We start from the raw sequence: 23,823 nt of genomic DNA on the forward strand, positions 1-23,823 counted from the left end.
CTTTCCATTTGATTTGGTCCCCTTTGTTTTTTTTTCCGTGATGAGTGCGTTTTTGGACAATTCTCTGTCATTTCCTTCCCTTTCTCTTATCTCTCCCTCTGCAGTTCTTTCTCTTTTCCTCTCTATCCCTCTCCTCGTCTCCCTCCCCCCAGTAATTTATTCACAGGCAGGTTGTCTCTTTGATTTACTGTCTCTCTCTCCTCGGTAGGATTATGATAAATGGATTGTATGGCTTTGGCTGAGCTTGTCCAACACCACGTACCCGCGTTGGGTCAATTCCCTTTGGAGCGTGAAAAGCAAGGGGAGGTGCTGGGGCTGGGCCTGAAGGTGGAGTGAGCGTTGTAGACAGGGCTCGGTCCTTACGCTCCAGACTTTGCATCACCTCCTGAACTTTTTAGGCTGGGGTTTTGTTTTGGGGTTTTTTGCTTGCAAAAATGGAGGAAGGTGTTTTATCGGGCACTTTCAGGCACGTCAACCAGCATATTAAAATTTAGCGTATCCTGATGTGGGTGAGTGTTTGCCGCGTGTAATTAGAGCGTCTCATCCCGCAGTCGCAGCAGGCGGCGCTTTATTGATAAAGTTGTTGTGTAGTTGCTGAGCAAACACCCCCCAAATCTGAGCTTCATTAAGTTATCGCCTGCCCCGCTGCGATGCATCTTCATTGCACACTGAAATCCATGCCATTGACGGGAGATCCCGGAGGAGATCCCGGACTGTGCTGTGCAGCCGCAGCTTAATGCATCCCGTCACAAATTGACACAGCACGCTCCTCCTCGGCTCCTGGATATAAATTCTTTCCCTTTCCAGCCCAAAGCGAGGGGGTTTTTTTTGGCCACCGCAGATCTCCTCGTGCTGGCAACGGCTGGGGTGTCTTCGCTGCTCCTCTCCCCCAGGAGGTTCCCACAGACCCTCAAAATACAGGAAGACGATATTTTGTGTTGGCTTTGTTGTTGTTTAGCGCATCCTCTCCCTGCCCTCCTGGGTTTGTTACTCGTCGGGTAATCCTTCATAAGGAACCCGCGGGAGATTGATGGGGAGAGCTCGTTATGCACTTCTAGAGCCGTTTCACCGTCGTTCTGTAGCAGCAAAATGCACCATTAAAGGCAGAGAGCCCTGGGAATGATGGGACATAATTAGTTGTTGCTGTAATATTTTTGATTGAAATTGTGTAGGTGCTGGAAGAGGCTTTTTCAGAAGCTGGTGCTCTCAGGGAACTGCGAAGAGCAGCAGTAAGGGCTGAGGCTGGTCCTGCTCGTGCCTTGCCCACCTCTCCAGCGCCGTAATTAAACCATCTGGGAGATGCCGCAGCACAAGGGGTGAGCAGTGATGCTCCCTCACAATTCCGAGCAAGAATCAAATGGAGAGTCCTCCGGTAGAAGAGACTTTTTGGGTGGGGTGTGTGCCTGGCAGCTTGATCCCTCCAACAGAGCCACGTAGATTTTGTGTTCCTGCTTTTTTTCCCAGCTTAGTCTGAATTTCAGAATGTAATAAAAACTTGCACAGGCAAACATGGACGGTGTCTGTGGGATGTTATGGTTAGAAGTGTGGTCATAACCTGGAATTACTCAGGCAACTTCCTGGTGTGTGCTCGAACCTTTCTGTAGAACCACAGAATGGTTTGGGTTGGAAGGGAACTTAGAGCTCATCCAGTGCCACCCCCTGCCATGGGCAGGGACACCTTCCACTGTCCCAGGTTGCTCCAAGCCCCGTCCAATCTGGCCTTGGACACTTCCAGGGATTGGGCAGCCACAGCTTCTCTGGGCAACCTGTGCCAGGTTCTCACCAGCCTCACAGGGAAGAACTTCTTAATATCCAGTCTGAATATGCACTTTTTCAGTTTGAAGCCATTCCTACTTGTCCTGTAACTCCAGACCCTTGTCCACAGTTCCTCTCCAGTTCTCTTTGAGCCTCTTTAGGTGCTGAACAACCCCAATTCTCTCAGCCTTTCCTCATAGCAGAGGTGCTCCATCCCTCTAATCATCTCCATGGCCTCCCCTGGACTTGCTCCAGCAGATCCTTCCTGTGCTGGAACCCCAGAGCTGGATGCAGTGCTCTGGGCGGGATCTCACCAGAACAGACTAGAGGATAATTTCATCCATGGGTAACAGTGAGAATTAAATCAAAATTATTCCCGTGGTGCCTGTGGGACTTTCCTTCCACTGGCATGGAGAGGCGTGATGGAATGGTGATGGAAGCCATGATGCAACCTGGGCTGGGCTTGAAGTCCTGACAGCCACGGGAAGGCAGAGCTCATGATATCATGGCAGTTAAAGTTATTTAGCACTAGGCTTTGGAATAAAGCATCTTGGCTCTGTTTCCCTATCATTCCTTTTCTCTGGTAATGTCACCAAACTTGGACAGAAGCTTCCCAAGCTGTGCGTTTGCCTTGGGCTGATTTTGCTGAAGCTCTCGGGAGAGAAGGAGGGGGTAGGAAGCAAGCCTGGCATGTACAAGCATGAAATGGAGGGGAAAATATGGTGCTTTCCCTATGGAAAATAAGTCCTGCTATTGTTCCCCTCCCGAAAGTCGTGCTGTGGGGCTGGGGCTGCCCAGGGGCTGTGCTCTGGGGCTGGACTGTGTGCTGACCCCACTGACACTTGCTGAGGGACATCAGGATGAGTCTCCACAGATCTCACCTGTGGAGCATCCTCTGCCCCTCTGGACCTCAGACCTGAGCCCTCTGCCCCTCGCTCCACGGCTGCCCTCCCATCCCTGAAGGCTCAGCTATGGGCATGCACCTCTCTGCTCCCCACGCATCTCAGGGGGCTTATTTCCAGCAGCTGGCATCCTTTCCAAATCTCCCTCTACCCATCTGTTGTTATCAAGCCTCCTCTCTCCTTATTTTGCTTAATTTCTATCTTTTTCCTCTTGGTTGTCTTAGACATGCCTGTGTCTCTCTGCAGATGCCCAAGCATTTGCTTTCAAGTGCCTTAGGCTGCTTCCTGCCGTTATCTCCTTGCAGGAGCGAGGGAGCTGCTGTTCCTTGCTTTGGGAGAGGGACCATGTCCCTGAGGCAGTTACTGAGGAGTGATGCACTCGTAGAAGTTTCTTTGTGGCCTCCCTGAGCAGAAAATTTGTTGCTGTATCTCCTTCTTTCCAGTTGACAATGTCAAATCGTGATCAAGTTGGTTTGGTTTGGTTTGGCCTCCTTGTCTCTGTGTGTGTGCCCATAACCAGACCCTGCTCCCTGCCAGGGAGAAGTCACACCTACTCACAGCACGAGCCGCTCTGGGGAGGTCTGAAATGTGGGTTTCAGGCTGGGGATTTCGGGAAGTAAGTTCTGCTTCGTTTTGGATAGTCCAGAAAGCTTTTTCTGGAAGAGGCTTCAATCCTGCTGGGGAGGGTGGTTGGGAAGACCAGCTGGTGCAAGATGAAGGCTACTCTCGCCCAAATAACTTGTTTTTTCCTGGCTGTTGGAGTGATGCCAGCCCATCCTTCGCTCCTCTGAGAGCAGCTCATCCCGCCGCGGGCACCGGCTGTGGGCAGATTTGCCGGGAGGGTGTGGGGAGCCCGGGACAGCAGCGAGTCCTCCCTGCTTGGATCACAGGAGTGCCATCCCAGATGGATGTGCTGCTCGGCGCAGGGATGCTGGTGCATTCTAATTGCTGGCATCTTTACTTGTTACGAGTGTAATTGTGAGTAGACGTTTGTTTTTGTATTGATAATTAGGGACTGGAACAGATGGTGAAGGCTTAGTTTAAAGTAATGTGTCCATTAAAGAAAATCTACTGTATACAGCTGAAGATTCTTCACTCTAAGAGAGCTCAGCTCTGGGTAGCAGAGCTCCTCTTCTCCCTAATGAGGGCTTTGGCCATTACAGCCTGGGCAGCCACAGATCCCACACACTTCTCCCAGCGAGTGCCTTGAGCTCCCTCCTTGCAGAGCATCCCCATGGCACCTGCTGTGCCCATGTGCAGGTGGGCAGGCATGGAAGGAGTTGCTGGAGAGCCTTGAGCAGGTGAGGGGATGGCAGTGACTTGGGCACGGAGCCTGCCTGGTGGGACTGGCTGATCCAGGTGGGCAGGCAGCATGTGGATCACCTGGCGTGGTTAACGATGCCGGGGCACGGGGAGATGATGTACCCCTGCACTGTGGGGATTTAATTAATGTCCAGTGCCAAATAACGAGGACTGGTCCTCATGGAAGGATGAGGCAGGTGGGAGGAGAGATGCGAGGTGTCCATGTGGCTTCTCGGCTCATTAAGGATGCTCAGGCACTGATCTGCACTAATCCCCTCGTTAGCAGGCAGAGCAAAGGATTTCCCTGCCTGCCCCTCCTTTGCCTGCTCCCAAATGGTGGATGGTTGGGGGCGTTGGATCCATGTGTCCCCACACCTGTAGGGACATTTTGCAGATGTGAGTGCTGGGGTCCCCGTCTTGTCCCCCATTTCTCTGTGAGGACTTGGGATCTGCAAACCCTCCCCTGCTGAAGGAGGGTGCTCAGCAGCCTTAGCCCCGAGAAGCCTGTCCATAAATGTCCCACTGAGGTCATGGTGTCGCTTTTACATCCCAGAAAATGAAGGTTTCCTCCCAGAGGAAATAGGAGAGGTCAATGGGAAGTTGCTGAGCTGAGTCCTTCTGGTGCCAGAACCTCTGCAGTCACAGGGCTGGGTGAGCTCAGCAGGAATTTGAGCTGGAGGGGGCAATTTAACCATTTTATTTTATCTCACAAAAAAACCCCAAACCAACCATTTAGCCAGGTTGTGCATCTTCTTGTCTGTGGCAGTGTCGTTGGGAGATAGGGCAGGACCTGAGCAGGAGATGGTCTCTAGAGGGTCAGGCTGTCAGCCCTCTTTTTCCTTTGCTGTGCAAATTGCTTTGGAAACATGGAGCTGTGGAAGGGCAAGTGTTGGCCACCAAAACTGGATTTGTTACCTGTTGTGCAACAGGCCACAGAGTCCCCTTAGGACTCCAGAAGCATCCAAAGTGAAAGCTTCTCCACAGTTCTTTTCCATTTATTCATTTATTGTTAATTTATTTCTCTATTTCTTTAGTTATTTTGAAGTCTCCTGCTTCGGTATTGCTGCCGTGCCTTCCTGCTTTCCTTGCAAAATGTGGAACCTTTGGGGAGGCACACAAGAGGAGGGAAGGGGTGAGATTTTGGGAGGGGTCCTGGTGAATGTCACCTCGGATCAGAGCTGGTCCTCGCGTGCTACTGTCCCACAGGGCGGCTGTTCTTTATCAAGAGTACATTCCTCTGTCAAACCCCGGGGAAGGAAGCTGTAAGTGTGTGGAACAGGAAGGGAGATGATGGAGTGAAAACCCTTTCTGAATAAACCCTTGGGACAAGTGCCCTTCCTGTAAGGGAGCGTGTCCTTATTTATCACAGGGTGGATGAGCCAGCCCCGGTCCCAGCCTGGCCACGCTCCCTGTGTCACCCTGTTCTCTACTGCCTCAGTTTCCCCTGTGTGGCACAAGGACACCCTGTTTCCTGTGGGGGAGAACACCAAGGGTTTTAGGGGCTCTCAGAGCATCCCCCCGATGTAGCCAGCAGGCAGGGGGCACTGGGAGGTGTTTGCAGGGCCTGTCGCTTCCACCTCCACCTCCATTTATGCTTGGACACATCTGCCTGCTCACTTGAAGGGCTGTAGCAAGGATTAATGGCTGTTTAATTAGGGGCTGTTTAATTAGGGGCTGGGCTGTTTGGAAGGGAAGGAAGGCTTGGAGGTGGTGGGATTAGGAACTTGCAGGAGGTCTGGAGCACCAGGGTCTGGAGTGACAGGGCAAAGGGGAATGGCTTCCCACTGCCAGAGGGCAGGGTTAGATGGGATATTGGGAAGAAACTCTTCCCTGTGAGGGTGGTGAGACCCTGGCACAGGTTGCCCAGAGAAGCTGTGGCTGCCCCTGGATCCCTGGAAGTGTCCAAGGCCAGGTTGGACGGGGCTTGGAGCAACCTGGACTAGTGGAAGGTGTCCCTGCCTGTGGTTGAAATGAGATGAGCTTTAAGGTCCCTTCTCACCCAGACCATTCTGTGATTCCATGACTCGGTGCTGGGGAGGAGTTGCAGCTGGGATACCTCATTTTTAGCTGCCTTCTACCAAATGGAAAGGGACTGAAACTGTATAAAATAACCTGTGATAGCGTGAGGGCCACCAGGCTTTTCTGTTTCCCATATGGAGCAGGAGTGAAATGTCTCCTGTGTGAGGGCACTGCGGGCAGGAACAGCCTGGCACCATGGAAAGAAGGGGGGCTGTGTGTTTTGAACCCCCCTAGCAGCGCCACGGCAGCATCCTGGGGCTGGTTAGGGGTGCAGAAGCTTTGCCAGCTTCCACTCCCTTCTCTCTCCATCTCTGGAGGGGCTGCCTTGCTCTCTCTGCACCGGTGCCCGTGCTCACCCCCGGGAGCCAGGCCAGGTCGGCAGCTCCGGTGGGGATTTTGGGACAGGGAGCGTTTATCACTCGTGGCAGGGCGGGGAGTTCCCGGTCACGCTTCTCCGGCTTCCCATCCCGGAGCAGCCGGCAAAGGGAGGGGTCGGAAGATTAATAGGAGTCTTGTTTCCCTCTTGTGATTGCTGGAGCAGGCGCGGAGAGATTAAAAGCAGCAGCCCGGCGGCAGCTCAGATTCCTGGGCTGATTTTTATTTCCTGACCTTTATTTCTCTGGTCACACCCGTTTTCCTGGCGCAGCGAAGCTGCCGTGAGTACCTGGGAGCACAGAGGGAAGGGGAGGGATGGGGGATGCTCGGCTGTGCCGGCGGCACTTCTCCTCCTCCCATTTGGTGGGGACACAGGAGTCGAGGAAATTAATCTGCATGTCTGCTTGCTGCAAACAAATAAATAAAACCTGGAGGGTTTTCCCCATCTGTTTCTAGATGGTGTTGCTCTCACTATTATTCTTGTTGTGTTCTGTTGGTTTAGTTTTTTTGAAGACTAAAAGTAGGAAATGATATGACTCCATGAAATATAGCATTCTTTTATTTTTAGGAGTTTTTTTTAGTTGGTAATGGTATTTTCCTTTCCTGGGTGTGGAAGGGTCAGAGCTGGCAGTGTGGGCTGGGTTCAGGCTGGGACTCTTTGCTCTGGAGTGAAGCTGTCCCGTGTCCATTAGATGTGTTCGGGCTGCTGCTGTTTGATTCCTCAGCACTCCAATGTCGTGCTCGCTGTGGGAAAGCAACTGAAGGTTTTTCTGCTGCTCTGTACTCCCTAATGTAACCAAAAACTTTGGGAATAACTTTCTGTTTCTTCTGTTTCCTCAGAAACTTTGATGGATACGCGGACGGCGACGGCCGAGCTGGGCTGGACTGCCAACCCACCCTCGGGGGTAAGTGCCACTCATCCAGCTGCTCCTTACATAGTCTGGTGGGATTCATGCTTTTAACCCTACTATTTGTGGTGGGAAGCTGGGAAAGTTGCAGCGGGAGTTCAGTGACACACACCAGGTTGGTGTGGGGTGGCCTGTTGCTGTATGAGCTGTGTGGCTGATCCGGGCTGAGCGTCCCTTCCCTGAACCGATCCTGGGGGGCTCGGTGAAGGTGGAACTTTCTTCCATCTCCGTGCTCTCTCCTTCCCTTCCTGCCCTCCTTCCCAGTGAAGGGTCCGGCCCCATCGCTGCCCTCCGCCCCCCTGCTCGTGCCTTCCCTCTCCCTGTGCCAAAAGGCTTGTAATTAGGAAACATTAGCAGGCTCAAAACAGCTTTCATACCTGGAACATCATCCGTAATTGCACTCGGCAGTGCTCTTCCTTGGCTATTAATGTCACTTTTATGAAGTAATGAGGAACAAAACACCCTGAGGCACTTAAAACATCTTTTTTATATAGTATGAGCCTTTGAGAAATGGGAGCATAAAATAACCTGACTCACATTCTGCTGGCAGAAAAAGTGAGAGATGGAGCTGAGGGGAGAGGAGCAGCGGAGGTAGAGGATGTGAGCTGATGGATGGTCACCACGGTGGGACAGGCAGGCTGGAGCAGCAGCAGGGTCCATTCCTGAGGACTCCAGGATGTGGCACTGGAGTGGAAAGGATGCCAGGCTGCTTCTTTGTTAGGGTGTGACTGGCTTGGCCAGGTCTTCAAAAGAAATGACGTTGCACACCGTCACCAAAGCTGAACCACACATGCAGCGGGCACAAAATCCACTCCAGGCACGTCAGAGCCCCTTGAAATGAGGGGCTTTGCTACTGCATTGCTTTGGAAACCATCTGAGCCCGGATAAATTGCTGGAAAAATGCAGGAAGGGCACGTGCAGGTGATGGAGATGGGATATAAATAGCTGCCTGCAGCTGCTGTCGCTGAAAGCCCATGCAAGGCAGGCAGGGAGCTTGTGTTATAAGGCATGGTGGTCTCACCCTCTGCAGAGCACCAGAGTGAAGCCCCTCCCCAGCCTCTGTCCCTGCATCCCACTGTGTGCATCCCTCCATCCCTCGGTGCATCCCTGCAGCCATCCAACTCTTGCTCCTTTGGGAGTTCCTGGTGAGGCTTCTCTGTTACAAGAGTGTGTATTAGATCTTCCCCAAAGTATTTAAAATGCCAAGTCCTTTATTTAAAGTCATACAATCACAGAATTCTTCAGATTGGAAAAGCCTTCTAGCCATCGAGTCCAACCATTCCCCCAGCACTGCCAAGGCCACCACTTACCCATGTCCCCAGGTGCCACATCCAGATGGATTTTAAATGCCTTCAGGGATGGGGACTCCACCACTGCCCTGGGCAGCCTGTGCCGGGGCTGAACAACCCTTTTTGGGAAGGAATTTGCCCTAATATCCAACATAAACATCCCCTGGCACAACTTGAGGCTGTTTCCTCTCCTCCTGTCCCTTGTTCCCTGGGAGCAGAGCCCGACCCCCCCCGGCTCCCCCCTCCTGTCAGGGGGTTGCAGAGCCAGAAGGTCCCCCCTGAGCTTCCTTTTCTCCAGGCTGAGCCCCCCCAGCTCCCTCAGCCCCTCCTGCTGCTCCAGCCCCTTCCCCAGCTCTGTTCCCTCCCTGGACATGCTCCAGCTCCTATTCTTGTAGTGAGGAGCCTAGAACTGATCCCAGGATTCCAGGTGGGGCCTCACCAGTGGCCAGCACAGGGGGACAGTGACTGCCCTGGCCCTTCACCACACTATTCCTGACAGGGAGAGGGGTTCCTGGCTGCCGCTGGGGCATCAACCCCTTCTCCCAGGCTCCTCTCATCTCTCTTGGGGCCGGAGGCACAGGGATTTGTTGAGCCAGCTTTCCTGACCCTGTGGTTGCCATTGGCATGGGCTCCGTGCAGGCTTTGTGTCCTTTTGGGTGGTGGCATCTCCCCTTGGTGTGTGCTGAGCTCCCAGCTCCCGGTTCACCCCAGCTCACAGATTTGCACTCTTGGGGCTTTGGGGAATGTTGCTGTTCATGCCAGGGCACGATGCCAGCCAGGCTGCAGGGGCTGTGGCAGGATGTGGGCTCTCCTGCTCTCCCTTACGGACGTGCTTTAAATCTTAGTGGAGACAGAGAACAACATTGACTTAATCCCCAGCTCCCTGTGAATTATTTAGTAGCATCTCATCAAAATGATGCATTTGTCGCTGTTAGAGCATCGGTGGCAGCAGCTGCTGGCACTGTGGGTCTTTCCAGCCACAGGGACCTGCTGCTCTCCGTGCCAGGTTGCAGGAGGGCTCAACCCAGGGGATGCCCAAGGCAACCCCAAACCCTCGTGGGGGTTTTCCAAGGGGCATTTTGTGTTGTTCTAAAACGCAGGAAACCCTGAAGTGCAGCAGGGTCCGCTGGCAGGTTTTGGCTCTGAGGGTTTTGAGGATGAAAAAGAGGATTCCCATGGCAAGGACAGCAGAGCCATGGGAACAGTGTTAGCGCTGGAAGAGAGCTCGTTTTCTGGTGTTAATTGGATGTAGGGCTGCAATGGGAAGCCTGGGTGGGAACGGGAAACAATGCCAACCCCCTTGGTTGGGGAGGACTGCGCCGCTTCTGCTGTGAAAAGGTGTCTGGTAATGAAGGGGCATTGAATCCACACGCCTTGCTCAGGGGGGAGAGGGGGTTTTGCAGCGCTTTCACAGCATGGGGTGAGAAGGAAGAGCACTCAGCTGGATGCAGGAGGCTTTATTGCTGGTGTGGTAACCATGGCTTAACAACAGCGTGTAACCTTGAGCTGTGATCCGGGTTTAAGCTTAGTGGAGCCAAGGAGGTGGATCCGGGAGTGAATGTTCTGCCGCACTTGTTGGCAGCGTGTAGAGGACCCTGCTTTGAAAACACAACTAAAACCTGCATTTTGTTACATCAGGGCTGCGGTTTACAAGGGGGGGAAGCTTGGGGAGGAGTTGAGAAACGTGGTTGTTTAATGGAAAAGGGAAGAGGGCAAAATCTGTGAGGTTTCAGGGTCGGTCGTGGTGCATCAGCTCGTCAAGACTCAGTGTGATGGGGCAGGTTGGCATCACCCCCCGTGCCCCCATGTAAACACAGGCGTGAGCGCTGCTCTAACATCGCTCCTGGAAATTATCCCTGATGCTGAGCGCGCTGCTAAAGATTGCCATATGAATAATGCTGTTATGAGGAGACTGTAAACATGGATTAGTTAAAATGAATGGATTATGAGGTTGTAAATCTGTCTGTAGGACTCTAATGCCATCATAGACTATTCACAGTTTGCCGCTGTCCCTTAATTGAAATTGTAGCCTGGATTATATTAATGCCCTTCTATAAATCGAATTGCAAATCTATATTCCCTCTCTCCACGGCAGTAATGTTTTATTTAGTTAGTTTTCTTTGCCGGGGGAAATGATCCCGTTGTGCTGGGAGCTTGGGGTCAGGCTCTCCAGTCCACGTGCTGGCTCGGGCTTTAATGAAGCTGTAGCCTTGTGTAGTGCCTTCCCTCCCGCCTCCAGGTGCCCGGACCATCTTTCTTCTCATGTTTACTTCTCAGGGCAGCTAAGGCTGTTGCCTACATGGAAAAGATGTTTTAGTATCGGTTGGGAGCAGTGGGGAGACACATGCAGGGGCAAGAGGGTGAGGATTTCTTCTGGTGCTGGGCCTGGGTGGTGTTTCTGCATTGTGTGTCCATAATCACATTCCTAGTCCCCTTTGGAGCTTTGGGATTGTCATTCCAATGCCGAATGCAGGGTCAGTGGCACCTCTGCGGCTCACGGGCCGCTGCAGGTCCTTCTTCCTCCTTCTCACCACTTCTCCCTTCTCCATCCCGCAGTGGGAAGAAGTCAGTGGCTACGACGAAAACCTCAACACCATCCGTACGTACCAGGTGTGCAACGTCTTCGAGCCCAACCAGAACAACTGGCTCCTCACCACGTTCATCAACCGGCGCGGCGCTCACCGCATCTACACCGAGATGCGCTTCACTGTGCGGGACTGCAGCAGCCTCCCCAATGTCCCCGGCTCCTGCAAGGAGACCTTCAACCTCTACTACTACGAGACAGACTCTGTCATTGCCACCAAGAAGTCCACCTTCTGGACAGAGGCACCCTACCTCAAAGTGGACACCATCGCTGCTGACGAGAGCTTCTCCCAGGTGGACTTTGGGGGCAGGTTGATGAAGGTGAACACAGAAGTGAGAAGTTTCGGGCCCCTGACCCGCAATGGCTTTTACCTGGCCTTCCAGGACTACGGGGCTTGTATGTCTCTGCTGTCTGTCAGGGTCTTCTTCAAGAAGTGCCCCAGCGTGGTGCAGAACTTCGCCATCTTCCCGGAGACGATGACGGGAGCGGAGAGCACGTCCCTGGTGACCGCCCGGGGCACCTGCATCCCCAACGCCGAGGAGGTGGACGTGCCCATCAAGCTGTACTGCAACGGCGACGGGGAGTGGATGGTCCCCATCGGCCGCTGCACCTGCAAGGCTGGCTACGAGCCGGAGAACAACGTGGCTTGCAAAGGTAAGGTTGGCTTTGGGCTACAGGGAGCTTTTACTGCTTTTAAGACAAAATATTTGTCCCTGTTTGGAGCAATGTCTGTTGTGAAACTGGCTCTGCGCCATTTCCCTGCCCTGAAGTGGTTTTACTCCAGGGACCAGGCAGGGATTTGGGAGCAGTGGCCAACCTGTGGCTCCTTGGAGTGCTCTGGTCAGTGGCCAGTCTCGGCGAGGCCGTGGGTGCCGACACCGCTTCCGCCGCCCTCCTGCTGGAAGCCGCCTCTGGGCTCCGGTGCCTTCAAAGCGCGGCACTCGCTGGCTGAGCCGCTTTCATCTGCCTTGTTATTTCCCCGGCACAGCTGCGGGAGCCGGGGAGCTGCCGCCGGGCCCGACCGTGGCAGAGCTGCTCTGAGCCTGGCCATTAATTGGGACTTTGTTTGCTGGTTTGTTGGGTTCCCCCAGCCACGCTGCCGGTGTGCTGCTGCCTGCTGGGGTCCTGCAGCACGGGGTTATAAATATGAAAATAGTGCTCCCTGCTTTTCATCTCCTTTCACTGGTGAATATTTCCCAAATACCACTGGAGGATTAGTTTTTTTTTCTATTGACCGCCCTTTCCTTCTCCTCTCCCAGATTAAGGTGTTGGTTTTGCACGCTGCTTGGAAGAAGGGATGAAAAGGATTTTTGCATGAGGTGCTAACTGTGTTTCATCAGTCCCAAGTAGCTTCTGGAAGGTCAGCACCACCAGGACAAGGAAGGGTTGGAGAGAGGGAGAAGGTCAAAGTGCTTTAGGGCTGGGTTTGGGTTTGTAGTGGAAAGAGGTTTGACTTGGACCTCTTTTAGTGCAGGTGGTGGTAATGTGTGTAGCACTAGGCTTGGCTGTGATGCTCCTTGGGGTGGCCACCACCGTGTTTCTTCTTCATCTGTGACTCTGGATATGTGAAAATGGCAAAGCTGGGATTCAAGCTGTGGAGAAACTTGTTTGTTGGTTTGCTTTAAACCTGAGAACTTGTGTAGGTTTTCACCGTGAGAAACCTCATTCCCACCTGGCTAAGGTGGGGATGGTGGTGCCTTCCAGTGCCAGGGCTCTGACAACTGGGAAACCACCAGAATCCTTGCTTGAGCAGCACTGCTGGTGGATTCCTTTGGGTTTTGTGTTTGACCCTGGAGGTGGTTTTGTTCCCACTGGGAAATGGTGTATTCCCGTGCGGAGCTGCAGCGCTCCGTCGGAGGGAGGGCTCTGCGAACGGGAGCGTTTCTGGCGAGATGTTCCTCTGCTGTTGAATCAACAAACAGAAAACGCACATGGTTTTATGGCAAAGTGACATTTTCTTATCATAGGAAAACAAGTACTAATTTTAGCTAAACACTGGAATTGGGAAATAATGTCATTTTGCCAGAAATGTAGGGAAACAGTGAGAACGTAAGACCGCGGCGGGTTTTGGTGGTGTTGACCTTTCTATCCGCCCCCAGTTGGGGTGGTGGAGGACGTTGGGGTTGTGAGTCCTTCTAACCCCTGGGAAGAGTGTGATGCACCTACTCAATCTACTCAATGCTTGTAGTTTGGGGCAGGGTGGAGGATGAAGGACAGCAGGACACACGAGAGGCATGGGAGCAAACCCGCTGAGGGTGGGTGTTAGACCATCTCCATGGCTTTCTTTGTTTCCTTTTCTTGTGCAAACCCCACAAGGGTTGTGATGTGTTCATACCATCAAAGCTACACTGAGCAGACCCTGGCAAGCTGGGGATTTGTTGGGGTTTCTGTGCTGCAGTGCCTGTCTCCAGCTGTGCTCCCACTGCTCCGTAGTGCTGATGCCGAAGGAGAAACTGCTGAGCTCCTGGTGAGCATGTTGCCTTTGCATGGGGAGCATGCTTTGCATTTGGGCTCCTCGAGGGGAAAATTAGGGATCCTGGCAGCTCTGAGGGAGTACAAATACCCTTTATGGATTGACTGGCAGCATTGAGGGTCCTGAAAGCCACTGAAGTATGCTGTGGGTGCAGAGCAAGCAGGTGGTTAAATGGCACCAATCACATCTGTGATGACAGGACCATGCTGTTTTGATGATCCCACAGGTGCTGGTACAATGCTGTTGGCAGAGATGATCTCCAATAACTCCCCTTCCCCAGTCCTGTGAGAGTATTTCCCAGTTCCCATGCCAGGAGGACAGAGAAAAGGCTGGGATTGCATGTGGGACCTGCACATTTGATGATCCTGCTCCATGGTGGTGAGGAACCCAAATCCAATACACACACCAGCCCCTGGAATTTCACTAGAACCTCTCCTAAAAGCTTAATCCAGGGCTTACATTAGGGCTGTTGGAAAATTATAATTGCATTTGAGTAAAAATCTGACCTTGGATTGGACTCTGGCTCCTTGGTAGCTCGTTGGCCATCAATCTCCTCCTTGTGTCCCCCTGGACCTTGGAGATGGCCAGGGAAGAACCGAGCCCACCTCTCCCCTTCCCGAAGGTCGGTGGGCAGGAGGTGGCACATTGCAAAGTTTAGGAATAATTCCTTGGTTTTCTGTTTGACTTTGTGTTCTCTGAAGGGTTCCCTGCCTGGTTCTCCTCGCAGGGATGCTGCCAGGATCACACCCTGGGAGCTCCTGGGAAGCACACGCTCCTGACATCTGCTCCGGGCCTTCACCAGCCCGAGAGGAGCCACTTAACAAGCCAGTGGGAATTGTCACCAAGGAAAAATAGAACAATAAAGAAAATCCCACAATATTCGAAGGCTGAGGAAATGGGCTTAATTCCTCCGTGGTGGGGAAAAAAATGGGGTCGAATTGTTTAGCTCCCCCAGCTTCCTCTCCTCCCTCTCCCCCCTGGGACAGAGGCTGTGCCTCTCATGGGGCCATTAGATCGGAGCGGGTTGGTGCTGACAGCAGAGCTCGGGGCCGCTCAGGGAGTCATTAACACCGGCTTTTATCGGCACTTATCTGCTCGCGGGAGGCACCGGCACAACGCCATCCTCACTGGGGGGAATTGGAGCCACGGGAGATTATCCTCATGTTTTAGGGTCAGAAGGATGGGGGCCTTTTACCACCACCACACCAAGAAAGGGGTGGGAGGGAGGGGGGTTGTCTTTCTTGATCTGCCCCATTATTTGTTCCCGTCCCAGGCTGGGTGGGATTTGACACAGACCTCCTGGCACAGCTCTCAGCTGTACCCCAGAACCCAGTGGACTGCCTGCCCCATCCTCTTGGGCACCTCGTGCCCATGTGAGCGGTGGGTCAATGGGAAATGGAGGCTGCTATCGAATCCAAAATGAATAATTCATTTGGTGCAATAGCCCACGCTCCGGTCAGGCTGATATTAAATCCATTCGTCTTGCTCTGCCCCGTCCCTCAGCCTTCCTTTATGGCTTCCTTGTGTGGTCAGAGGGCAATGCATCATCCTGCTGGGGAGGAGGTGGGAGGAAAAGCGGGAGCAGGGATCACTGGGAGGCAGGGGAAACCTTGGATGAGCGTGCTGGGTGGGTTTCACTCGTTCTCCTTGAGGAAAGTAATTAAATCCTTTCTCTGCTGGTGTTTGACTCTGAAACCTAATGATGGCGAGGTAACCCCTGACTAGAATGCTGGCAGTCGGGTGTCTCTTGGCTTTCATCCCTTTTGACTTTGAGGAGGGGGGTATTTTTGTCTGCTGGAATCACACTGACTTTCTCTGCCCTTCCCAGTACCAGGCACTAACTCAGAGCAGGAAAAAGTCTGGGTCTAAACCAGCTTCGTGCTGAATTTTGATGTGATATTTATAAGTCCAGGGAGAAGGGGTGTGAGAGCAGTCCTGCTGCTTCCCAGACTTGTCTTGCTTTCGATTTTCCCCTCCTGGCAGATTCCTGTCATAGCATGTTCAGGAGCCTCCAAGGTGCCTGCTCGGGATAATCAGCCGGCCTGCTTGCTCCCAGCAGCTGGAAATCTGAGCCAGCAGGGGGGCAAAATTAAACAAACCCCCACAAAATAAGCACAAAGCTGGGCTACGATGCCCGTGATGCAGAGGCTGCTCCTTGAGCATCCTTGCTCCCAGGAATCCCTGGCTTTCCACGAGGCAGATGATCCCCTACCCCATCTGGATCCAGGTCCCCCCATCCTTTTCCATGTGCCAACCGACGTGCTGGGCTGTGCCCAGCTTTTGCCAAACCTCTGTGTGAATTTATTCTGGTCTCCTTCATCCCTTTGGTTTCTGTTTTTTCTCCATTTGTCCTTCCCCCCCGCCTTGTGTGTGGAGGGCTGGATTTGGGAAGGGGCAGTAGGGGGAAAATGTCCCACCAGTTGGATGTCAAGGAGTGAGTAGCCTCACACTGGTTCCCCATTGTCCTCCTCTCCTTCTGAGCAGCCTTAGTGATAATTATTGATTTCTTCTACTTGTCCATCACACAAGATTGGAAACAATAGGATTTATAAAGTGATTTTTAAATATACTAATTATGAATGTTTTGTAATTAGCAGTAGAACAATTTGCTAACCAGGGAAACAACTTAAAACAAGGGAAATGTCAAATTTTCACAGCCAAATTGTTGCTTGTGCTGAGAACTGGGTCTTTCTGATCTCTGGCTGTGCCCTTGCCTGCCTTTTCCCTGCTCTATGGTCCAGCCCAGTGGCCCTGTACCAGGGGCACCTAGGAGAGGTTTTCTCAGGTGATGAAGGTGATGTTGGTTTTGCCCCATGGGTGAATGGCAGGGATGTCATGGGGACACAGGACCCTGCTCCCCTGTGCCTTGGGGTGTATCCATCCCATCCCAGGGTTCTGCAGCTCCTGATGCCTGGGGCAGAGTGAGCAGGCCAGGCATTGCAGGGGCTGCAGAAAGGCCCTTTCTTTTGCTTTTTAGGGTGGTTTACTTTTAAATTTTTTCTCCATGCTGCTGGTTTCATGTGTTTGGGAATCATCTTCTTTCCAGCCTCTGTGCTGAGCCTACTGCTCAGCCTTGCTTCTCCACCACTTCAGCATCTCACTCCAGCTTCCCTGGCCCACAAATGATCTCTCTTTACACATTTTCTCCTCTAAAACAGGAGGGGAAAACCAAAGAGGTGAAAAGAAAGGACTTGCCCTGTCCCTCTCTCCCTCCACCTGCCCTTGGATTTGGCTTAGCAGGGCTCGGGACGGGGCCGGCAGCGTCACAGAGTAGGGCAGGTGCTACAGGGGCTGGGGAACCTATGGATAAAAATGAAATAATTGGGCTTAAAAACCATCAGAGCTCCTCAAGCTCTTTCCTGGGGACCAGTACAAGCTCAGCCAGTTTGTTCCAAAGCCTTTCCATCCCGACCTGCTCCCGTGGACACACGGCTGATGCACGTCGGGGTCTCTGCCTGGCAGATGGTGCAGGGGAGTCTCTGCAGCTGATGCTCACGATTTTCCAGGGAAAATGTTTCTCTGTGGGTCTAGAAGTGGGATTTCAAGCTTTCCTCTTGTCCAGGGTGTGTTTTATTCCAGGTTTAGCTGAGCCACAAGCCTCCACCGCTCAAAATGAGCCTTTTCCTCCCTTTTTTTTCCCTTTTGTTTTCTTTTTTGGCACAATATCAAGTTTCCTGCCCCTCTCCCATCCTTGCGTCAGCCCAAACCTCTCCCCCTGCTTGGAGTGTGCTGGGAAGTGGCAGCTCTCCCAGCCCTTCCCAAATCCCGGCGGTGATGCCGGAGGGATGGAGGGATGCTCCCCTTTGTTGCAGGGGCTTTGCCTTTCCCTGGCAGCGATCTCCCTGCTTCCACCACTGGGTGGAACAGGCAGCCCAGTTTTACCACGGCCACGCTGTGGAGGAGACACATTGGAATCACCAAAAAAAACAGGAGAGAGAGAGAAAGGGAAAAGTGTGATTTTTCTTAAATTATGCCTTAATGAAGGCATCCATTAACCTCCGTAATAATTTTGCAAGGAAAATGTCCACAAAAACCTTGTTAACGTTTTTTCTAATGGGTGTGATGGGTTTTAATGAAAGTCTTAATTAGATATTATTAGGCAAAATGAGCCTCTGGTGGGTTCAGGCCCTTTTCCATCCCCCAGAGCAGGAATGGGGAAGGTCCACATGTCTTGGCTGCTGCCAAAGAGGAGGCTCAGGCACCACAGCTACCACTCCCTGGCTCTGTCCTTAAATCATCCCTGTGATCCAGAGCCCTCCAAAGGGGAAATGAAGGAGAAACCTGGAAAATGCCCTGGGGAAGGCAGGAGTGGAGGCCAGGTGAACATTACAAGGTTGGGCTTCCCGAGCCAGGCCTTTGCTGCAGTGGCCTTGGAGGGATTAGGGAATGGCCCATGAGCTGCAATGTTGAGCTTTATTTTCCTGCTCATCATTTTTTTTCCTCCTTAAATTGTTCCATGGGTCGTTTATATATTCCCCTCCCCATCATGATACCTTTGAGGGTGGTATCAATTCCCACTTTAAAGGAAGAAAAATTCCCCCTTGATTCCCCCTGCAAAGGGTCTTTTCATGAGCCTGTTTATAAATCTGCTTCCAAACCCTTGGCTTGTTAATGATCCATTTAGGAAACTTTCTGTGGTAACTGAAATGCTTGAGGAATTTCATTTTTGGGGGGATATTGGGGTGCAGAGCTCTATGTGCACTTGCAGGGGCTGCCATGGGCACGGATCCATGAGCATCCCTGCGGCAGTGGGGATGTGAAACCCAGCCATCTTTCCCAACCTCATCCACTTCCCCAGCCCAGAGACCTGGCTCTCACCCTGCTGCCATCACGTCGAAGGCCCTTTGCTCTCTGGCCGGAGCAGGGATTGTTCTCCTGGACAATGGGAGAGCCGCAAGGAAGCGCCGGATCCGGCCCATGTCCGGCACCCGCATTGTTTCACTCTTGTTTGCAAATAGCCAGCACCTGGCAAACCCAGTGACTCAGCCAGGGACTTTGAAAGCCTTTCTATAACTTGTTCCTTTTTGGGTTTTGTTGGTTTTTTTTTTTTCTTCAAGTCACAGGAGAGCTCCTTTGGGAACAGCTCCGGCCGGCGCCGTTTTGCTGCCGTTCGCTTGCCAAGGGGTGGGAGTTTCACCCATGTTCGGGGCTGTGCTGCTCCCTACAGCCCACAGCAAGTTCTTTGGGAGCTGGTGTCTCTCCCAGCAGGATGGTAATAATAATTTGAAAAATAAAAAAGGAGGCTTTTGGCCCTGGCTGGGGAAGGGTCTGGAGCAGCAGGAACGGCTGAGGGAGCTGAGGGGGCTCAGCCTGGAGGAAAGGAGGCTCAGGGGGACCTTCCTGCTCTCTGCAACTCCCTGAAAGAAGGTTGTAGCAGAGGGGAATTGGTCTTTTCTCCTAGGTAACAAGTGACAGGACAGAGGGAAACAGCCTCATGTAGCACCAGGGTGGGTTTAGATTGGATATTAGGAAAATTTCTTCACCAAAAGGGCTGTCGAGCCCTGGCACAGGCTGCCCAGGTTAGTGATGGAATCATCACCCCTGAAATTGTTCAAAAGATGTGTAGACGTGGCAGTTGGGAACAGTTTAGTGGGGGGTTTGGCAGTGCTGGGTTAATGCTTGGAGTCAGTGATCTTAGAGGGCTTTTCCAACCTAAATGATTCTGTGATTCAATACTGGTAATAAAATGGATTTTTTTGCCCCCCAAGCCATGTTTTAATTCATCGACACTCCCATGTGCAAGGAATCATTTGGAAGATGAGTTGGGCTTTGCAAGTCTCCTACAACCCGTGCTTGGGGAAACAGACCTTTGCTGATGATGTTTTAATGATTGAGAGACCTGTCGTGTAACTGGAAGTGGTGTGAAAGCCACGGACCAGGTGGAATGAGGTGCCCTGCTTTCCCCTGGCTGTGGGAGGAGGTTTGTGTGGGTTGGATGTGCCGACTGGGGCGCTGCAGAGGAAGGATGGAGCCCACTAGGACGAGAGAAAAGCAATCAGTGCAGATACTGAGGTTTTAATTTTCTCCGCTCTCCAAAGCCCGTCGTGCGCCCGGGCGGTGACAAATGGAGAGGTGCCGGGAGTGTCAGCTCCCAGTGTGTCAGGAGTGGTCATTTGTCACGCCTGGTGCCCGGGATCTCAGAGGGTGCTGGAGAGCAGGAGGGGGGCGATTAAATCACAGCGTCGCTCGCGCACTTGAGCGGGGCTTTGGAGGAGCCATGGGAAAACCCATCCATCTTCAGCAGAGTCACGGCCAAGAAATGATCCAGCCTGGGATGTGGGAGCATCAAACCGCAGTGAATATTCTGTTGTGGGCACCTCAGATTAAGTTCTGCGCCCACCACAGGGGGGAATTGCCGTTTCCCCTCCCTGGGCTCCTCGGGGAGCCTCGCCTAGCTGAGAAAATATAATTGATGGCATGGGGGGGGAACTGCATCACTTGGTTTTCGTGTTCAGCTCGAGACTCACCTGCTTCTGTCATATTTCCTATGTGAGAATGGATTTTAGGAAGGAGAGGCGTGGGCTGGGATAGGAGCTGGTCACCTCGGTGCTCTCGGTGTGGCTGCGTCCTGCACGAGCATCGCTGGGCTCCCGGCAGCAGCATCCCCCTGAGCAGGGAGTGATTCCTGGGATAACGCTGTCCTTATCCTGTCCCATCTCCTCCCTCCCTGAGGCCTCTCTGGGATGATGCTCTGCTTGGTGCAGGTGGAACTTTGCCACCTCCTTGCTGTTTTGGGGGAGAGCTGTGAAGCCTGGGCCACAGTGTGTGCCACACCAGAGGGTTCTGGCCTCAGATCTGGTTTCTGGACTTTGCTGCCTAAAACTTCTCCTTAAATGCAAGGGTATCCTGGGAAATTATGTACCTGGGGAATTATGAATTGAATTTCCCTCAGCTTTGGCCGCTCTGCAGCGCAGAGGGTAAATTACCTGTGAGGTGAGACATGATAGCATCTTTAGTTTTTATTTTTTATGTTACTTTTATAGTACCTATCTACATCCAGGCTCAGCAGACCTGCCCTGGACATAGCTTTGGGATGGGTTGATGCACACTGGCACACGTGTCCCCTCCGTGGTGCAGAGGAATCTGATCACCCTCCTCAGGAGCAGGAATTACTTTGATGCTTGTGGGTTTTGCTTTACTGCAAAATGGGGAATTTGAAATGGTCCTGGGCACAGCAAAAAGGTTCTTGGGCTGTCTGGGCATTTCCAGGGTCTGTTGTTTTCTGGCTAAACCCGAATCTCTGGGTTCCACCACAGGCATCTGTTCCAGCACACCAGGTGAGCAGGGATGGCAGTGCTGGGATGAGGGTGACAGGGTGAGACCTGGACTTATCACAGATCTCCTGCTCCATGTCGGATCTGCTCCTCAGCTCTTAATCGTGTGTTATTATTGAAGACAACTTATTCTTAGAGAGCCCAAGGTGCAAATTATGTTTCACAGCTAAGAAAAGCTTCCAGAGCTGCCTACATACAGTAAATCCCTGCAATCTCAGGTGGCTTTGACTTATGTGGAGCAGATGTTGAGGACGGAGGAGACTAATTTTTTTTTGCCCTCTTGTTGCTATCACTGGCATGGGACATGGGTGGAAATTCCAGTTGGGAGAAGCTGTCTGGGCTCAGAGGTGGGGTTAGTGGGTTTTGTCCCACCCTGCAGCTTTGGATATCTCTCCTATCTCTGGTGGTGACACCAACATGGGCAGTGCCAGAGTGTTCACACCACTTGTAGAAGGTCCCTTCCCTATCTGGGGGCTTCCTGCCCTGGCTCCCTGCTGCAGCCTGAGGGTGAGCTGATGCAGGAATCATGGAATGGTTTGGCTGGACGGGATTTTCAAAGGTCACCCCTCTGGTTGGTGCTGTGTGTCCTCTCTGTGGCTGGGTAGGAAGGCAACTTTCCTCCCAGGAATAGTGATTATGGCTCCTTTTGTTATAAATATTCATAGGGAAACTTTCTTAATTACTTTTCTAATTAATTCCATGCCTGGGACTCTTGGGGTGGATGAGGAATGTGGCAGAGCAGTTGTGCCTTGGTTGGGACGTCCTCCCATGCCTTGGGCGTAGTCCTTAAGCAGTGAGCCAAACTGCAGCTGCCCAAGGCTCATCTCCACCAGGATGGAGGGGTCCTGCTCCATGATGGGGCATCCAGTGCCATGGCAGGGACACAAGGGAGCTGTGTGTCCCTGTGTCCATGTGTCCCCTCCCTGCCCCAGCAGCACCAGCCTGACCCTGCGGCTGGAGCTCTCCCCCAGCCCCATCCTGGGGTGACTCATCCTTTGCGGTGTCAGCACTAACGAGGAACCACTTCAGACGTAATTAATGAGCACTTGATGTTGTCTAGATCGAGGGGACACTGTGTGACGTGAGCTGGCGAAGGAGGAGAAGGTGCTTAATGAGTTCCTGTTAGGAACGGGAGATGTTTGCTTCCCAGCCAGGAGGGGCTGTGCTTTGGGGAGCCCAGTGCTGCTCCATTTCCCAGTCAGAAGAGGGGCTGGAATTACAGAGTGGTTCCCAAAATCCCTGGTTGCAAAGGAAAGATGCATCGTTTTCAGGGGCATTCCAAGCACAGCTCCTGCCTGCACCTCTGTGCCTGGGGGAAGAACTCCTCTCCGAGCTCCTCCGTGAGTTTTTGTGCCGGCTCGTTTCCCTGCTCATTAAGTGGCTCGATAGCTCACGTCGGCGTTGAGGAGTGAACATGATGTGCTGGGTTTAGTGGAACATGGAAGTATTGGCTCTTCCATGTGGCTTCCAGTCCGTGTCCATCGGCTCTGGAGTCTCACGTTGCTGCAGTTTGGGGGAGGAAAAATCTCTCACTGCATGGATCTCAGAGGGTGCTGGAGAGCAGGGGTTTGTTTTTGGGACAATGCCTGGCCTGAATCTTAATCCCCCAGCTGTTTGCTCTAAACTCATTGGGTGCCTCACCACCCTCACAGGGAAGAATTTCTTCCCAATATCCCATCGAACCCTGCCCTCTGTCAGTGGGAAGACATTGTCCCTTGTAATGTCCCTCCACACCATTCTCCAAAGTCCTTCTCCGGTTCTCTTGGAGCCCCTTTAAGGCCCTGGAAGCTCCTGCTTGCAGGGCTGGCAGAGGGAAGAGCCTGTGACAGGCTGCAGCCACTGGATGTGTTTTTAAAGAAGAATATAAGGAGGTTAAATAGCCTCAAATCATTGCTGAGAACTTCATCTCCCTTTTTCATTTGTTGACTCAGAATAATGAGGTTGGGCAGAATTAGGAGGATGAAGAGCAGCCTGTGCCTATTACTGCCATGGCCACGTGTCTGCTGTAAACCTCCCTGCATATGTGTGGGAATTGTCTGGAGTTTGATCAAATTATTTAGTTTGATGACTGGCAGTGGGTGCTTGGAGAGGCAGTGCCGGCCTCATCCTTCCCTGCAACCCCTCCCTCTGTGAGAAAACACCGTGGAGAAGTGGAAATGGGCTGGGGGTCTCCATAAGCTGTGCCACGTCCCACCACTGATTCCACATGCAAAGTGCTGGAGCAGAAGGCTGGGCATCTCTATTTGATGGTTTATGGAAAGGAAGGGAAGCTTTGGTGGGCGTGGGACTGGGCAGCCTCAGCCTGGAGCCAAGTGGAAACTAAAGCAGAGCAAAACCCGAGTGGGAGAATAATGATTTCCAATGGCGACCTTGGGAAGTGTGGAGGTTTTCCCCCCACTGGCTGTTCCAGAGAGCAAAGCGAGTTCCCTGCTCTGTGCTGAGCTGGCAGCCCCATGGCACCGCCTGCCCAGGGAGTGCCTGCTCTTCCCTTTGCACCCAACACATGGATGGGGGACAGATGTTTTCTTTAGACCTTCAAAATCCCCCCAACCATGAAAAACAGAGAAAGTGAAGCCCAGAGTGGTGATGAAGTGGGCGAGCTTGGACCTGTTGGGCAGCTGCAGGCAGTGAGCAGCAGGGCATGTGGGAGCCCAAACCAGCTGCTTCCTTGCCCTGTTTTAGGCTTTAACTCCTTGTTTAGGGCCATGATTCCACCTAAACAGTTGGTTTTGAAGTTCTTCTGCATCCAGAGACCCTTATTTTTCCCAAGGCTGCCATCCTGGAGGAAAAACACTGCTTCTGGGTGAGCATCAGCTGTGTTTTGCTTCTAGTGAAGCACAGGGGGCTTGGTGTGTGAGGACCTCCATCTGTGTGAGCACCTCGCTCCACCCAGGGGAGCAAATCCCTGGTTGATGAGGGATGGGATTTTTGGGAGAGGTGAG

At 52.6% G+C, this 23,823-nt stretch overlaps 1 protein-coding gene across 1 annotated transcript in view; it reads left to right on the forward strand.

The window, feature by feature from the left end:
* The window catches only part of EPHB1 (EPH receptor B1), a 79,365-nt gene that overhangs the window by 17,121 nt on the left and 38,421 nt on the right, over nt 1-23,823 (forward strand). The window contains exons 2-5 of the mRNA XM_027703778.1: nt 7,194-7,258; nt 11,107-11,788; nt 12,177-12,198; nt 16,845-16,869. Coding sequence (XP_027559579.1) covers nt 7,194-7,258; nt 11,107-11,788; nt 12,177-12,198; nt 16,845-16,869 — 794 coding nt within the window. The remainder of the gene's footprint in view (nt 1-7,193; nt 7,259-11,106; nt 11,789-12,176; nt 12,199-16,844; nt 16,870-23,823) is intronic.

This window comes from Neopelma chrysocephalum, unplaced genomic scaffold, assembly GCF_003984885.1.
Source record: "Neopelma chrysocephalum unplaced genomic scaffold, ASM398488v2 Primary Assembly neopelma1_252, whole genome shotgun sequence".
NCBI classification, from domain to species: domain Eukaryota; kingdom Metazoa; phylum Chordata; class Aves; order Passeriformes; family Pipridae; genus Neopelma; species Neopelma chrysocephalum.